Source organism: Ictalurus furcatus, chromosome 8, assembly GCF_023375685.1.
Source record: "Ictalurus furcatus strain D&B chromosome 8, Billie_1.0, whole genome shotgun sequence".
Taxonomy (NCBI): domain Eukaryota; kingdom Metazoa; phylum Chordata; class Actinopteri; order Siluriformes; family Ictaluridae; genus Ictalurus; species Ictalurus furcatus.
The window spans coordinates 27,536,716-27,556,110 of NC_071262.1; the positions used below are offsets into that span (position 1 = coordinate 27,536,716).

The 19,395-nt window shown below is 34.7% G+C and overlaps 2 protein-coding genes across 2 annotated transcripts; both read left to right on the top strand.

Annotated features, from left to right (window-relative positions):
• The first annotated feature begins 674 nt into the window (after window positions 1-674).
• LOC128611058 (uncharacterized) lies at window positions 675-2,326 on the top strand. Its single transcript, XM_053630292.1, has 6 exons — window positions 675-717; window positions 901-1,281; window positions 1,461-1,577; window positions 1,749-1,829; window positions 1,922-1,959; window positions 2,192-2,326. Exons 1-6 carry the CDS (start codon window positions 675-677, stop codon window positions 2,303-2,305), a joined length of 774 nt encoding a protein of 257 aa, XP_053486267.1. The 3' UTR covers window positions 2,306-2,326.
• Window positions 2,327-15,822: 13,496 nt separating this feature from the next.
• Window positions 15,823-17,521, top strand: LOC128611086 (uncharacterized). Its single transcript, XM_053630340.1, has 6 exons — window positions 15,823-15,865; window positions 16,080-16,460; window positions 16,639-16,755; window positions 16,896-16,976; window positions 17,084-17,127; window positions 17,370-17,521. Exons 1-6 carry the CDS (start codon window positions 15,823-15,825, stop codon window positions 17,514-17,516), a joined length of 813 nt encoding a protein of 270 aa, XP_053486315.1. The 3' UTR covers window positions 17,517-17,521.
• The last annotated feature ends 1,874 nt before the right edge of the window (window positions 17,522-19,395 follow it).

Genomic DNA, 19,395 nt, shown 5'->3' on the forward strand with positions numbered 1-19,395 from the left:
TTGTTCTTGTTTCTCCTTCTCGATTCTAGCCTTGCCCTGTTTATGCCTGTTTTCCAATCGCCTGACCCTTTGCTTGTTTCTTGACCTCACTACTGTCTCATGTTTTGGATTTGTCTGCCTGTCTCTCTCAAATAAAAGGCTTTAACTGCACTTGCATCTGTCTTAACCTCCATTATGTGGATTACGTGACAAAAAGGAATTCATGTATCTTTTGGGGAGCTAAGCTCCATCTGGCCCCACTGTAATTTCAACACTGCTGTTGGGTTCTTCAATAATAAAAGTCAAATGCATTAACTCTGGCCCAAATGAGCATTATTATATAGGCAAGATTTTGACTCCAGATTGAAATGAAAACAAACAATGAGATGGTTGTGTAGGCACACATAAATGTACAAGTAAACCACATTTTCCATTCTGTCATAACACCTTTGTCATGATATCTCTGCGCCACATCAAAACACAAATACGGAAATATGTGGTGTAAGATGTAGGTAGATCAGAATACTGTGTGCTTGCTTATCATGACTTTTTTAAAATTACAACCAATCACGTCATATTCTGGGGTGTGGTCAGTACAGACCGCCTATAGTATAAATTCAAACCATGTTTTAAGATCATTCATATTCTGATGATAAATGAGATACAAACACTGTAGAATTTCTGAGAAATTAAAAATGACTGGTTTCTGGATTTTAATTTTGATCTTCAGCACCATGTGTAAGTAATATGAGCAAATTATTCCCATCTAGTTTGATGTATGTCTAGTACTATTACTCACTTTGTGCAAGCTGTATGTAGAAGTCCTTACTATTATTCCTTTAAGATGATCTTTAATTATGTCTTATTTATAATAATATCTGAAGTACATTCATTATCTTATTAATGCATTTACTTTTCTAGACACAGTCCAACCTGGTAGACGCTGGGTTACTGCACAATCCCTCACAGAGTCACAAGTTTATCAGCCTGATAAAGAGCTCAGTGTGAATATCGGAGACTCGGCTACTCTACAGTGTTGTATTTTAGGAAATGAATTCAGGATAATTTCCTGGTTTAAGCAACCAAACAGAAAAAAACCTCAGATTGTAGTCAGGGTACACAAAACTACTGGAGAAACATTTTTCAATGGATTTCAAAAGTCTCATTTCCAAATAGAAAGATCTTCATACTGCTTCAATATGATAATTTTAAACATCATTCAGTCTGATGAAGCCATGTACTACTGTGCACTCGAATACCCAAACACTGTGTTTGCAGATGGAACTTATTTAAAAATTAAAGGTAGGATTTCCACGAAAATTGATTAATCTACTGGTTTAATGTAGTGATTTTTTTCCCTTATTACCATTAACAAGTTCAACCTGGAAGACAAATAATAATGAAGCAGTGAAATGCTAACTGTGTTTTCTTCAACAACACTGAGTTACAGAGTTTTAGTGAATTATGATAAATGTTTATAGGTGATGATGTTACTATTTCATCAGAAACATCTAAACCAGCTCTGTGTGATAATTCAGTGGTGTGTGAACCAACACTGCATGGAAACAACACTAACATGAACACACATGAGAAAACAGGTAAGATGCCATTTAATTAATTTGTTCATTCACCTTTAATTCATTATTTTTAATTTGTCTGGAAAATAATCTGCTCTAATCCAACTTTAAATTTGTTCAGTGTAAATTGAGTGATGAAAAATAAAATGACAGTTTCAGAAATGTTATTTATATTAACTATATATCTGACAGTGCTCGGTTTGGGAACGGCTTTGGGTTTGTGCGCACTTCTGATTTTCTGTCTCATTTATTTCACACTGAGGAGAAGAAAATGTGATAAAAGTAAGTGCTTTTGTCATCAGATAATAATTATGTCAGTTCAGTTCTATCTGCGTGACTAAATAAGTGTATTTCTGTATTAATAGTGAACGCCTCTATAGACGACTCTCACGGAATGAGACAGGTACGTGTGCAGATACGTAAACACTTTGTTTTTAAATTGTAATTTATAGAAGAAAAAGATATGTTACTCTGTCTCCTTTAGTCATGGAGAAATCTCACCAGTTCACTATTACATTTGATTACTTATAATATAATATATAATATATCTGCTCAGTGTTGGTCCTAAAGCGATCCTATATACATTTACACTATAAACTCATTTCATAAATCAATCTTTTAATTCTTTTTTTCAGGAATCTCATTTCAACACCTTGAATTATGAAACTTTGCAATTCTTCATGAATAAAGTCAAACCTGGAGGAAGGGATGATTTGGTGTACTCTGATGTGATGTATGTGACACTGTAATATATAACATAAACGACCCAGAACACACGTTAATATTAGCTGAACTTCTGCTATACTAAAGGTTTTTAAAAAATATCATATATGTGTGTGTGTGTGTGTATATATATATATATATATATATATATATATATATATATATATATATATATATATATATCTATCTATCTATCTATCTATATATATATATATATATATATATATATATATATATAGGGCAGGGCTTAGTCAATGTTTTTTTTCTTCTATTATTATTATTATTATTATTATTATTATTATTATTATTATTATATAATCTAATGTATAAATAAACATGTAAAATATGTGTAATACATCTGAGTGTATATCATATCTGTCGATGTTGTATATTTAACAAGTCATTGCTCTGTGTTCTACAGTACACCTATCCCAAACTCTTCTTTATAAAAAAAAAAAGTCATATGTTTAACCTGAACTCTCTGAGTTTCATGGAAGATGTTGATCGTTTTCATTCCACAGCAAGTTATATACTGTATATAATTGTGTATGTGACAAATAAAATCTTGAATCTCTTGATCATTGAACAGATAATCCAGATTGTTTTACAGTAGATCTCGGCTCTGTGGGAACTAACACTGGAGACTTCAGCATCATTTACATTTACATTGATTCATTTAGCAGACGCTTTTATCCAAAGCGACTTACAAATGAGAAAATACAAGCAAAGTGATATATCAAGCTGAGAACAATACAAGTAGTGCTACCATACAAGATCCATTAACTGAGTTCCAGAAGAAGCAAGATGTGCAGAGTAGAGATGTAAGTGCCAGAGTACGTTTTTAAAAATTATTTATTTAATTATTTATTTTTAGGGGTTAGTTAAGTGCTCACAGAAGATCTTTCGCTGTTTTTTGAAAATAGTGACAGATTCTGTGGTCCGGATTGAGGTTGGAAGTTCATTCCACTACTGAAAGACAGTCAGTTTGAAGATTCTGGAAAGGGACCTTGAGCCACACTGAGTAGGCACTACTAAGCGTCGATCGTTAACCGATTGCAGATTGCGTGAGGGAACGTGAGCCTTCAGGAGAGAGTTGAGATAGGAGGGTGCAGTTCCAGACAAGGTCTTGTACGTGAGCATCAAGGCCTTGAATTTGATACGGGCGGCTACAGGAAGCCAGTGGAGGGAGATGAAGAGGGGTGTGACATGGGTCCATTTGGGCTGGTTGAAGATGAGGCCTGCTGCTGCATTCTGAATCATCTGAAAGGGTTTGATGGAGCTGGCTGCGAGGCCCGAGAGTAGTGCATTGCAATAGTCCAATTTTGAGATAACAAGAACCTGGACTTGTATCTGTGTAGCGTGTTCGGTGAGATAGGGTCTGATTCTCTTGATGTTGTACAGAATAAACCTACGGGAACGTGCAGTTGTTGAGATGTTGAGCATCAACCAGACAGTCGTGTGAGAATCACTTGATCTATTTAACGAAAGACACTCATGCTCACTTTGATGTGTATTATTACATCCTGTTGGCTGCACAGCGTTTTGCACAAGTGGCTGTTGGCACATTGCCAACTGTAGCTCATGAGTAAAGTCTGACCACAACTGACACTCAACAACAGCTCTGACCAACTGTGAAGTGTGTTCAGCATCTCCAGTCTCATGCTGTCTTTCACACACAGAATTTCTTTCAAAATGTCATATCTATTGATTTAAACAAGTTAGAAACTATTAACATAAAATTTACTGTTATATTTTCTAGGCTCAGGGTCAGATATCACGTCTAATATCGTTTCTCCAAGTAATCACTGCGCATTAAGTGGTGTTAATTATATTATTTATTTTTCATATTATACGCAGTTTACTCTACGAATTCATTATCTGGTATCATTTTGTTATAAACATACATCTGTCATACCCTTTACAGTCGGGTCACTGCCCTGATATTCATCACTACGTTGGTTTACGTCACTGCTCTGGTCTTCATAAAATCCATATTTTAATTAATTTTATTAGTATCTTTTATTAATGATCATTCTGTAAGATGTCGTCTGTAATATAAAACTACAACCATACATACAAAACAGAATTGGATCACCTGATAAACAGTTTTGGAGGAGCCTCTCCTATAACCATGTAGACTCAGCTTTACAGTTATTACATCACTTCCTGTGTGCTACCTTTTCACCCTCCCCTGAACAACATTAAACTTGTTCCTTAACTGTAGAGGTTCCCTCTTTAAACACTAATGAAAATTAAGAAACGTGAAATGAAAAGCTGGTTTCTCACAGCGACAAGTCAGTACATCTGGGATTTTATTATCTGCTATAATAATAATATATGTACAAATATTTCTCATGGTCATTGAGGTGCATTAACACTTTATTCATCTTGCTATGGTAACCGATGTGCACTGTTTCGTCACAAGAGTTTCAACACCACGGACAGCGACGGACTTTCACGCCTCATTGCGCTTCTCTCCGATCTCAAACTCTCACATTCCCACTCTCAGTCTCTTTCTCACACGGTCATCATCACACACTGTGTATGTTTTTCTCCAACTTCACTACTAACACTATCTACCAATTAGTATTAGTGTGTAGATTTGAACATTTTAGCATTAAGAACTAATAACACTATCTCCCACTAGGTGGCAGTAAATCCTCACCCTTAAAGCTCTGTTAGTAAAACTGATCTGTTTCAGGTCACAGAGCAGGCCTTGACTTTACCGGATACTTGTTGATCATTATATACAAATATATATGAAGATATAGTATACACTTCAATACAATTCACAGTTCAGCGGTTTATAATGGACTTCATGGTCATTTTCCAACATGTATTAATAACAAATTAATATTCCTGATACTGTATATCACTCATAAAAGCCAATTTGTCCATGTTCATGTCTAAGCAGAACACAACACTGACATTCGCACGTTCCAGGATGGTGACTATAGTGTGTATAGGGCCAAATCTGTGTGTAACTGGTTCATTTATATATTTACATCATTTGGCAGACTCACTAAACCAAGCAACTTATTTGGCATTTTGCACAAACATGTTGAATTAAGAGAGCAATTAAAATAAGCAACAGTAAGACATTAGTGTGGGCACACGCGAGTGTAAAATTAAACCACATTTTCCATTCTGTCATAACATCTTTCTCATGATACTGTATATCTGTGCAACATCAATACACTAATATGGAAAATAATATGTGGTGTAGATGTAGGCAGATCAGAATACCATGTGCTTGCTTATCATGACTTTTTTTTTTTAATACACCCAATCACATCATATTCTGGGGCGTGGTCAGTACAGACCGCCTATAGTATAAATATAAATTCAAACCAAGCTTCAAGATCATTCATATTCTGTTGATAAATGAGATACAAACACTGTAGAATTTCTGAGAAATGAAAAATGACTGATTTCTGGATTTTAATTTTGATCTTCAGCACCATGTGTAAGTAATATGAGCAAATTATTCCCATCTAGTTTGATGTATGTCTAGTATTATTACTCTAAAGACACTTTGTGCAAGCTGTATGGAGAAGTCCTTTCTATTATTCCTTTGATATGATCTTTAATTATCTTATAATAATCTTTAATTATCTTTAATTATGTGGAATAATATCTGAAATACATTCATTACCTTATTAATGCATTTACTTTTCTAGATACAGTCCAACCTGGTAGACGCTGGGTTACTGCACAATCCCCCACAGAGTCACCAGTTTATCAGCCTGATAAAGAGCTCAGTGTGAATATCGGAGACTCGGCTACTCTACAGTGTTGTATTTCTGAAAATGAAGTCGGGATGATGGCCTGGTTTAAGCAACCAAACAGAAAAAAACCTCAGATTATAGTCACAGTATATAAAAGTAGTGGAGAAACATTTTACAGTGAATCTCAAAAGTCTCATTTTCAAATAGAGAGATCTTCAAACTGCTTCAATTTGATCATTTTAAACATCATTCAGTCCGATGAAGCCATGTACTACTGTGCACGGATAAGACCCAACCCTGTGTTTGGAGATGGAACTTATTTAAAAATTAAAGGTAGGATTTCCACTAAAATTGATTAAGCTACAGGTTTAATGTAGTGATATTTTCCTTATTACCATTAACATGTTCAACCTGGAAGACAAATAATGATGAAGTAGTGAAATACTAACTGTGTTTTCTTCAACAACACTGAGTTACAGACTTTTAGTGAATTATGATAAATGTTTATAGGTGATCATGTTACTATTGCATCAGAAACATCTAAACCAGCTCTGTGTGATAATTCAGTGGTGTGTGAACCAACACTGCATGGAAGCAACACTAACGTGAAAACACACGTAAAAACAGGTAAGATGTTTCATAATTCAACATTAATTAATTATTCTTAATTAGTACAGTATAATTTGGCCAGAAAATAATTTGTACTGATATGAATGTAATGTTTTACAATAACAGAACCAGAAATGATCAGATCTCTACATTCGACAGTGCTCGGTTTGGGAACGGCTTTGGGTTTGTGCGCACTTCTGATTTTCTGTCTCATTTATTTCACACTGAGGAGAAGAAAATGTGATAAAAGTAAGTGTTTTTGTCATCAGATAATAATTATGTCAGTTCAGTTCTATCTGCGTGACTAAATAAGTGTATTTCTGTATTAATAGTGAACGCCTCTATAGACGACTCTCACGGAACGAGACAGGTACGTGTGCAGATACGTAAACACTTTGTTTTTAAATGGTAGTTTATAGAAGAAAAAGATATGTTACTCTGTCTCCTTTAGTCATGGAGAAATCTCACCAGTTCACTATTACATTTGATTACTTATAATATAATATATAATATATCTGCTCAGTGTTGGTCCTAAAGCGATCCTATATACATTTACACTATAAACTCATTTCATAAATCAATCTTTTAATTCTTTTTTTCAGGAATCTCATTTCAACACCTTGAATTATGAAACTTTGCAATTCTTCATGAATAAAGTCAAACCTGGAGGAAGGGATGATTTGGTGTACTCTGATGTGATGTATGTGACACTGTAATATATAACATAAACGACCCAGAACACCCGTTAATATTAGCTGAACTTCTGCTATACTAAAGTTTTTTTTTTTTTTTTTTTAAATATCATATATATATATATATATATATATATATATATATATATATATATATATATATATATATATATATATATATAGGGCAGGGCTTGGTCAATGTTCTGTTTCTTCTATTATTATTATTATTATTATTATTATTATTATTATTATTATTATTATTATTATTATTATTATATAATCTAATGTATAAATAAACATGTAAAATATGTGTAATACATCTGAGTGTATATCATATCTGTTGATGTCGTATATTTAACAAGTCATTGCTCTGTGTTCTACAGTACACCTATCCCAAACACTTCTTTATAAAAACAAGTCATATGTTTAACCTGAACTCTTTGAGTTTCATGGAAGATGTTGATCGTTTTCATTCCACAGCAAGTTATATACTGTATATAATTGTATATGTGACAAATAAAATCTTGAATCTCTTGATCATCGAACAGATAATCCAGATTGTTTTACAGTAGATCTCGGCTCTGAGAGAACTAACGCTGGAGACTTCAGCATCATTTACATTTACATTTATTCATTTAGCAGACGCTTTTATCCAAAGCGACTTACAAATGAGAAAATACGAGCAAAGTGATATATCAAGCGGAGAACAATACAAGTAGTGCTACCATACAAGATCCATTAACTGAGTTCCAGAAGAAGCAAAGTGTGCAGAGTAGAGATGTAAGTGCCAGAGTACGTGTTTATTTATTTATTTATTTATTTATTTTTAGGGGTTAGTTAAGTGCTCACAGAAGATCTTTCGCTGTTTTTTGAAGATAGTGACAGATTCTGTGGTCCGGATTGAGGTTGGAAGTTCATTCCACTACTGAAAAACAGTCAGTTTGAAGATTCTGGAAAGGGACCTTGAGCCACACTGAGTAGGCACTACTAAGTGTCGGTCGTTAACCGATCGCAGATTGCGTGAGGGAACGTGAGCCTTCAGGAGAGAGTTGAGGTAGGAGGGTGCTCTTCCAGACAAGGTCTTGTACGTGAGCATCAAGGCCTTGAATTTGATACGGGCGGATACAGGAAGCCAGTGGAGGGAGATGAAGAGGGGTGTGACATGGGTTCATTTGGGCTGGTTGAAGACGAGGCCTGCTGCTGCATTCTGAATCATCTGAAGGGGTTTGATGGAGCTGGCTGCGAGGCCCGAGAGTAGTGCGTTGCAGTAGTCCAGTTTTGAGATAACAAGAACCTGGACTAGTATCTGTGTAGCGTGTTCGGTGAGATAGGGTCTGATTCTCTTGATGTTGTACAGAATAAACCTACAGGAACATGCAGTTGTTGAGATGTTGAGCATCAACCAGACAGTCGTGTGAGGATCACTTGATCTATTTAACGAAAGACACTCATGCTCACTTTGATGTGTATTATTACATCCTGTTGGCTGCAGTCACAGCGTTTTGCACAAGTGTCTGTTGGCACATTGCTGCGCTTATACAGGAAGACTAACTATAGCTCATGAGTAAAGTCTGACCACAACTGACACTCAACAACAGCTCTGACCGACTCTGAAGTGTGTTCAGCATCTCCAGTCTCATGCTGTCTTTCACACACAGAATTTCTTTCAAAATGTCATATCTATTGATTTAAACAAGTTAGAAACTATTAACATAAAATTTACTGTTAGATTTTTTAGGCTCAGGGTCAGATATAACGTCTAAGATCGTTTCTCCAAGTAATCACTGCGCATTAAGTGGTGTTAATTATATTATTTATTTTTCATATTATACGCAGTTTACTCTACGAATTCATTATCTGGTATCATTTTGTTATAAACATACATCTGTCATACCCTTTACAGTCGGGTCACTGCCCTGATATTCATCACTACGTTGGTTTACGTCACTGCTCTGGTCTTCATAAAATCCATATTTTAATTAATTTTATTAGTATCTTTTATTAATGATCATTCTGTAAGATGTCGTCTGTAATATAAAACTACAACCATACATACAAAACAGAACTGGATCACCTGATAAACAGTTTTGGAGGAGCCTCTCCTATAACCATGTAGACTCAGCTTTACAGTTATTACATCACTTCCTGTGTGCTACCTTTTCACCCTCCCCTGAACAACATTAAACTTGTTCCTTAACTGTAGAGGTTCCCTCTTTAAACACTAATGAAAATTAAGAAACGTGAAATGAAAAGCTGGTTTCTCACAGCGACAAGTCAGTACATCTGGGATTTTATTATCTGCTATAATAATAATATATGTACAAATATTTCTCATGGTCATTGAGGTGCATTAACACTTTATTCATCTTGCTATGGTAACCGATGTGCACTGTTTCGTCACAAGAGTTTCAACACCACGGACAGCGACGGACTTTCACGCCTCATTGCGCTTCTCTCCGATCTCAAACTCTCACATTCCCACTCTCAGTCTCTTTCTCACACGGTCATCATCACACACTGTGTATGTTTTTCTCCAACTTCACTACAAACACTATCTACCAATGAGTATTAGTGTGTAGATTTGAACATTTTAGCATTAAGAACCAATAACACTATCTCCCACTAGGTGGCAGTAAATCCTCACCCTTAAAGCTCTGTTAGTAAAACTGATCTGTTTCAGGTCACAGAGCAGGCCTTGACTTTACCGGCTACTTGTCGATCATTATATAAAAATATATATGAAGATATAGTATACACTTCAATACAATTCACAGTTCAGCGGTTTATAATGGACTTCATGGTCATTTTCCAACATGTATTAATAACAAATTAATATTCCTGATACTGTATATCACTCATAAAAGCCAATTTGTCCATGTTCATGTCTAAGCAGAACACAACACTGACACTCGCACGTTCCAGGATGGTGACTATAGTGTGTATAGGGCCAAGTCTGTGTGTAACTGGTTCATTTATATATTTACATCATTTGGCAGACTCACTAAACCAAGCAACTTTTTTGGCATTTTGCACAAACATGTTGAATTAAGAGAGCAATTAAAATAAGCAACAGTAAGACATTAGTGTGGGCACACGCGAGTGTAAAATTAAACCACATTTTCCATTCTGTCATAACACCTTTCTCATGATACTGTATATCTGTGCAACATCAAAACACTAATATGGAAAATAATACGTGGTGTAGATGTAGGCAGATCAGAATACCATGTGCTTGCTTATCATGACTTTTTTTTTAATACACCCAATCACATCATATTCTGGGGCGTGGTCAGTACAGACCGCCTATAGTATAAATATAAATTCAAACCAAGCTTCAAGATCATTCATATTCTGTTGATAAATGAGATACAAACACTGTAGAATCTCTGAGAAATGAAAAATGACTGATTTCTGGATTTTAATTTTGATCTTCAGCACCATGTGTAAGTAATATGAGCAAATTATTCCCATCTAGTTTGATGTATGTCTAGTATTATTACTCTAAAGACACTTTGTGCAAGCTGTATGTAGAAGTCCTTTCTATTATTCCTTTGATATGATCTTTAATTATCTTATAATAATCTTTAATTATCTTTAATTATGTGGAATAATATCTGAAACACATTCATTACCTTATTAATGCATTTACTTTTCTAGATACAGTCCAACCTGGTAGACGCTGGGTTACTGCACAATCCCTCACAGAGTCACCATTTTTTCAGCCTGATAAAGAGCTCAGTGTGAATATCGGGGACTCGGCTACTCTACAGTGTTGTATTTCTGAAAAAGAAGTCAGGATGATTGCCTGGGTTAAGCAACCAAACAGAAAAAAACCTCAGATTATAGTCAGGGTATATAAAAGTGGTGGAGAAACATTTTTCAATGGATTCCAAGACTCTCATTTCCAAATAGAAAGATCTTCAAACTGCCACAATTTGACAATTTTAAACATCATTCAGTCTGATGAAGCCATGTACTACTGTGCAGTGACGAGACCCAACCTTACGTTTGGAGATGGAACTTATTTAAAAATTAAAGGTAGGATTTCCACTAAAATTGATTAAGCTACAGGTTTAATGTAGTGATATTTTTCCTTATTACCATTAACATGTTCAACCTGGAAGACAAATAATAATGAAGTAGTGAAATGCTAACTGTGTTTTCTTCAACAACACTGAGTTACAGAGTTTTATTGAATTATGATAAATGTTTATAGGTGATCATGTTACTATTGCATCAGAAACATCTAAACCAGCTCTGTGTGATAATTCAGTGGTGTATGAACCAACACTGCATGGAAACAACACTAACATGAACACACACGAGAAAACAGGTGATATGTCTTATAATTCATCATTAATTAATTATTCTTAATTAGTACAGTATAATTTGGCCAGAAAATAATTTGTACTGATATGAATGTAATGTTATCAATAACAGAACCAGAAATGATCAGATCTCTACATTCGACAGTGCTCGGTTTGGGAACGGCTTTGGGTTTGTGCGCACTTCTGATTTTCTGTCTCATTTATTTCATACTGAGGAGAAGAAAATGTGATAAAAGTAAGTGCTTTTGTCATCAGATAATAATTATGTCAGTTCAGTTCTATCTGCGTGAATAAATAAGTGTATTTCTGTATTAATAGTGAACGCCTCTATAGACGACTCTCACGGAATGAGACAGGTACGTGTGCAGATACGTAAACACTTTGTTTTTAAATTGTAGCTTATAGAAGAAAAAGATATGTTACTCTGTCTCCTTTAGTCATGGAGAAATCTCACCAGTTCACTATTACATTTGATTACTTATAATATAATATATAATATATCTGCTCAGTGTTGGTCCTAAAGCGATCCTATATACATTTACACTATAAACTCATTTCATAAATCAATCTTTTAATTCTTTTTTTCAGGAATCTCATTTCAACACCTTGAATTATGAAACTTTGCAATTCTTCATGAATAAAGTCAAACCTGGAGGAAGGGATGATTTGGTGTACTCTGATGTGATGTATGTGACACTGTAATATATAACATAAACGACCCAGAACACACGTTAATATTAGCTGAACTTCTGCTATACTAAAGGTTTTTAACAAATATCATATGTGTGTGTGTGTATATATATATCTATATATATCTATATATATATATATCTATATATATATATATATCTATCTATATATGTATATATCTATCTATATATGTATATATCTATATCTATCTATCTATCTATCTATCTATATATATATATATATAGATATATATTTATATATATATATATATATATATATATATATATATATATATATATATAGGGCAGGGCTTAGTCAATGTTTTTTTTCTTCTATTATTATTATTATTATTGTTATTATATAATCTAATGTATAAATAAACATGTAAAATATGTGTAATACATCTGAGTGTATATCATATCTGCTGATGTTGTATATTTAACAAGTCATTGCTCTGTGTTCTACAGTACACCTATCCCAAACACTTCTTTATAATAAAAAGTCATATGTTTAACCTGAACTCTCTGAGTTTCATGGAAGATGTTGATCGTTTTCATTGCACAGCAAGTTATATACTGTATATAATTGTGTATGTGACAAATAAAATCTTGAATCTCTTGATCATCGAACAGATAATCCAGATTGTTTTACAGTAGATCTCGGCTCTGAGAGAACTAATGCTGGAGACTTCAGCATCATTTACATTTACATTGATTCATTTAGCAGACGCTTTTATCCAAAGCGACTTACAAATGAGAAAATACAAGCAAAGTGATATATCAAGCGGAGAACAATACAAGTAGTGCTACCGTACAAGATCCATTAACTGAGTTCCAGAAGAAGCAAAGTGTGCAGAGTAGAGATGTAAGTGCCAGAGTACGTGTTTATTTATTTATTTATTTATTTATTTTTAGGGGTTAGTTAAGTGCTTACAGAAGATCTTTCGCTGTTTTTTGAAGATAGTGACAGATTCTGTGGTCCGGATTGAGGTTGGAAGTTCATTCCACTACTGAAAGACAGTCAGTTTGAAGATTCTGGAAAGAGACCTTGAGCCACACTGAGTAGGCACTACTAAGCGTTGGTCGTTAACCGATCGCAGATTGCGTGAGGGAACGTGAGCCTTCAGGAGAGAGTTGAGATAGGAGGGTGCTGTTCCAGACAAGGTCTTGTACGTGAGCATCAAGGCCTTGAATTTGATACGGGCGGATACAGGAAGCCAGTGGTGGGAGATGAAGAGGGGTTTGACATGGGTTCATTTGGGCTGGTTGAAGACGAGGCCTGCTGCTGCATTCTGAATCATCTGAATGAGTTTGATGGAGCTGGCTGCGAGGCCCGAGAGTAGTGCGTTACAGTAGTCTAGTTTTGAGATAACAAGTGCCTGGACTTGTATCTGTGTAGCGTGTTCGGTGAGATAGGGTCTGATTCTCTTGATGTTGTACAGAATAAACCTACAGGAACGTGCAGTTGTTGAGATGTTGAGCATCAACCAGACAGCCGTGTGAGAATCACTTGATCTATTTAACGAAAGACACTCATGCTCACTTTGATGTGTATTATTACATCCTGTTCGTTGCAGTCACAGCGTTTTGCACAAGTGTCTGTTGGCACGTTGCTGCGCTTATACAGGAAGACTAACTGTAGCTCATGAGTAAAGTCTGACCACAACTGACACTCAACAACAGCTCTGACCAACTGTGAAGTGTGTTCAGCATCTCCAGTCTCATGCTGTCTTTCACACACACAGAATTTCTTTCAAAATGTCATATCTATTGATTTAAACAAGTTAGAAACTATTAACATAAAATTTACTGTTAGATTTTCTAGGCTCAGGGTCAGATATAACGTCTAAGATCCTTTCTCCAAGTAATCACTGTGCATTAAGTGGTGTTAATTATATTATTTATTGTTCATATTATACGCAGTTTACTCTACGAATTCATTATCTGGTATCATTTTGTTATAAACATACATCTGTCATACCCTTTACAGTCCGGTCACTGCCCTGATCTTCATCACTACGTTGGTTTACGTCACTGCTCTAGACTTTATAAAATCCATATTTTATTTAATTTTATTAGTATATTTTATTAATGATCATTCTGTAAGATGTCGTCTGTAATATAAAACTACGACCATACATACAAAACAGAACTGGATCACCTGATAAACAGTTTTGGAGGAGCCTCTCCTATAACCATGTAGACTCAGCTTTACAGTTATTACATCACTTCCTGTGTGCTACCTTTTCACCCTCCCCTGAACAACATTAAACTTGTTCCTTAACTGTAGAGGTTCCCTCTTTAAACACTAATGAAAATTAAGAAACGTGAAAAGAAAAGCTGGTTTCTCACAGCGACAAGTCAGTACATCTGGGATTTTATTATCTGCTATAATAATAATATATGTACAAATATTTCTCATGGTCATTGAGGTGCATTAACACTTTATTCATCTTGCTATGGTAACCGATGTGCACCGTTTCGTCACAAGAGTTTCAACACCACGGACAGCGACGGACTTTCACGCCTCATTGCGCTTCTCTCCGATCTCAAACTCTCACATTCCCACTCTCAGTCTCTTTCTCACACGGTCATCATCACACACTGTGTATGTTTTTCTCCAACTTCACTACAAACACTATCTACCAATGAGTATTAGTGTGTAGATTTGAACATTTTAGCATTAAGAACTAATAACACTATCTCCCACTAGGTGGCAGTAAATCCTCACCCTTAAAGCTCTGTTAGTAAAACTGATCTGTTTCAGGTCACAGAGCAGGCCTTGACTTTACCGGATACTTGTCGATCATTATATACAAATATATATGAAGAAGTTCAGTTATATAGTATACATTTCAATACAATTCACAGTTCAGCGGTTTATAATGGACTTCATGGTCATTTTCCAACATGCATTAATAACATATTAATATTCCTGATACTGTACATCACTCATAAAAGCCAATTTGTCCATGTTCATGTCTAAGCAGAACACAACACTGGCACTCGCACGTTCCAGGATGGTGACTATAGTGTGTATAGGGCCAAGTCTGTGTGTAACTGGTTCATTTATATATTTACATCATTTGGCAGACTCACTAAACCAAGCAACTTTTTTGGCATTTTGCACAAACATGTTGAATTAAGAGAGCAATTAAATAAGAAACAGTAAGACATTAGTGTGGGCACACGTGAGTGTAAAATTAAACCACATTTTCCATTCTGTCTTAACACCTTTCTCATGATACTGTATATCTGTGCAACATCAAAACACTAATATGGAAAATAATATGTGGTGTAGATGTAGGCAGATCAGAATACCATGTGCTTGCTTATCATGACTTTTTTTTTTAATACAACCAATCACATCATATTCTGGGGCGTGGTCAGTACAGACCGCCTATAGTATAAATATAAATTCAAACCAAGCTTCAAGATCATTCATATTCTGTTGATAAATGAGATACAAACACTGTAGAATTTCTGAGAAATGAAAAATGACTGATTTCTGGATTTTAATTTTGATCTTCAGCACCATGTGTAAGTAATATGAGCAAATTATTCCCATCTAGTTTGATGTATGTCTAGTATTATTACTCTAAAGACACTTTGTGCAAGCTGTATGTAGAAGTCCTTTCTATTATTCCTTTGATATGATCTTTAATTATCTTATAATAATCTTTAATTATCTTTAATTATGTGTAATAATATCTGAAATACATTCATTACCTTATTAATGCATTTACTTTTCTAGGTACAGTCCAACCTGGTAGACGCTGGGTTACTGCACAATCCCTCACAGAGTCACCATTTTTTCAGCCTGATAAAGAGCTCAGTGTGAATACCGGGGACTCGGCTACTCTACAGTGTTGTATTTCTGAAAAAGAAGTCAGGATGATTGCCTGGGTTAAGCAACCAAACAGAAAAAAACCTCAGATTATAGTCAGGGTATATAAAAGTGGTGGAGAAACATTTTTCAATGGATTCCAAGACTCTCATTTCCAAATAGAAAGATCTTCAAACTGCCACAATTTGACAATTTTAAACATCATTCAGTCTGATGAAGCCATGTACTACTGTGCAGTGACGAGACCCAACCTTACGTTTGGAGATGGAACTTATTTAAAAATTAAAGGTAGGATTTCCACTAAAATTGATTAAGCTACAGGTTTAATGTAGTGATATTTTTCCTTATTACCATTAACATGTTCAACCTGGAAGACAAATAATAATGAAGTAGTGAAATGCTAACTGTGTTTTCTTCAACAACACTGAGTTACAGAGTTTTATTGAATTATGATAAATGTTTATAGGTGATCATGTTACTATTGCATCAGAAACATCTAAACCAGCTCTGTGTGATAATTCAGTGGTGTATGAACCAACACTGCATGGAAACAGCACTAACATGAACACACACGAGAAAACAGGTGATATGTCTTATAATTCATCATTAATTAATTATTCTTAATTAGTACAGTATAATATGCCCAGAAAATAATTTGGACTAATGTAAATGTAATGTTATCAATAACAGAACCAGAAATGATCAGATCTCTACATTCGACAGTGCTCGGTTTGGGAACGGCTTTGGGTTTGTGCGCACTTCTGATTTTCTGTCTCATTTATTTCATACTGAGGAGAAGAAAATGTGATAAAAGTAAGTGTTTTTGTAATCACAATAATTAAAAACTTTATAAGTACAGTTAACTTTAGTTTTTATCAAAAAGACTAATAGGTGTGTTTCTGTATTAATAGTGAAAGCTTGTATAGAAGATTCTCCAGGAATGAAGCAGGTACGTGTGTTACTTCTGTATGGAAAATATTGCTACATTAATATGTTACTCATTATAATGTTTAAGATTTAATATAAACAGTCAGTTTACTCAGATTTGCAGAACAATCCCAAGCTTTTTATTTCGATGCTGCTCTTGTTCTATGTAGTTAGTGTGTATTGTTCATTTACCCATATTGTATTGTTATTACTTTCATCTGGATTATTATTATTATTATTATTATTATTATTATTATTATTATTATTCAGGAAGCTGAAGCTGAAACACTGAATTACGCAGCTGTGCAATTTACCAAGAGGAAAGCCAAAGATGAAAAAAAGAAAACTGGCTCAGCAGATGAGTGTGTGTACTCCGATGTGAAAAAAACTGTAAGATGTAACAGAAATAATTCATAACACATGGTACTATTACACTGCAACAACAGTGAAAATATTTTACCAAGTGAAAATATATTGACTAGACAAATGTAATCCATATTTTTCATTACAATGGTATGACATATGATGCGCTAACAAAAAAAAACAATACAAAACAAAACAGAAAAGCCTAGAAATAATTTTGTATTTGTTTACACTAATCTCATAATAATAATTATATTAAAGTTGCCTGTATTTAAGATATTGTTTTATTTGCAGTGTGGATAAACTCCTATGCTACAGGTTTTATTTCTGTGCACACGTGTGAAGTAACTACGGATGTATTAACTTCAGTAACACTGAACTTGTAAAAAAAATCCAACTTGTTGTTTTATGTATGTTTTTTGTTTGTTTATGATTTCAGTAATTATGATTTCAGTAATTAATTTTTTCACAATAAATATAAGAAGCAATTCCATTAAAAAAAAGTAACAAAAAACATGATCTTGTCATGATTTATATGAGCTTGTTTTGTTCACTAATCTCTGTGCTCATCTTTCTGGCAGTAGCGAAAGGACACTGAAAATCATGACTTACAAATGGATTATTTTAGTGGGTCAGAGAATGGTGGGAGGTTTACCAGTATAAGTTAGACACCAGTGAATGCAGTCAGGATGATTAAATCAGCAGTAAAAATACAACAAAGGTAACTGATGTATTGATCTTCATACAGACCCTGTTGCAGAACTGGCTTCCAATCAGTTTCAATGCAGTTTTTTGTGATTATTTTTTATCTTTTATGAATTCGTAAGTTTACTTTAGCTGCCTTTGTTTTCCTGATCGTGGTGCTCAGAACCTGGAAGTAGATTTCTTCACCATTAAGTGTTGAGTAAAACTTTTTCAAATACATTTTACATTAACCAAATTGAAGCATCAAGCACAAAGATAAATCTTTCCAGACATGGAGCCATAATTATTTATTATGAAGTCCAGGATTTTCACCTCACACTGCACACAACTTCAAACCATCATTCACTTACCGAGTGTGGATTTTTTTCTTTTCTTGCATTTATATAGCGCATTTTTAACCTTAGCGGCTATTATATCTGCTTTTGAGTCCAGAGAGCTGAGCATATATGACCTTTACATCCTGGAAAAAGAAGCTGTTAAAGAGTCACTTGCTTGTGGCTCAAATGCTGCAGTACCTCTTACCGGATGCTAGTAGGCAGAAGAGACTGTGGTTAGGGTGAATAGAAAATTTGATTATTCTGCATGCTGTTGTTTTACAATGCTTGAGGTAGATTCATGACAAGGACATTTAGTGATGAACCGATAAAACTATGGGTGTTTTTGTTTGTTTTAATGATTTAAATATCCCTTGTATCCTTGTATCTGATGTAATATTTATGACTGTCGTGCGACAGTCTCCTAAGATTATGTGTGTCACAATCATTCACTTCACCGACTGAGAAATTCCACCACCCCAGAGTCCATGGTAGTGGATCAAACCCATCCGTCACCATAGGAACATGCCAGACAAATACAAAAATTTGTCTATGTCTTTTGGAGAGTGTCTAGACACATGCTAGCTTCCTAGCTGCCTGGATAGACCTGGTCCTCTGAGTCAACTGGGTAGTAACATCTCTAAACATGATACAGCTAACTCATTTAACATCAAAATGTGATTGAGTTAGTATGAAATTGTTTCATTTCATTTCATTTTTGCTTACATGATTGACTCTGGGGCCATGGGCAGCTTTATAGCACAGGCCTGTTTCCAGTCCTCTGTGAGACTAGGCTGTGGATGGTAGATATCTGGGCTCAGAAATCAGTTCTGTTTTAAACCCAGACTCTGATAGTACCGATTGAACCTATCCAGTCAGAGCCCATTATAATTTTTGTCAATATCTAAACCAGA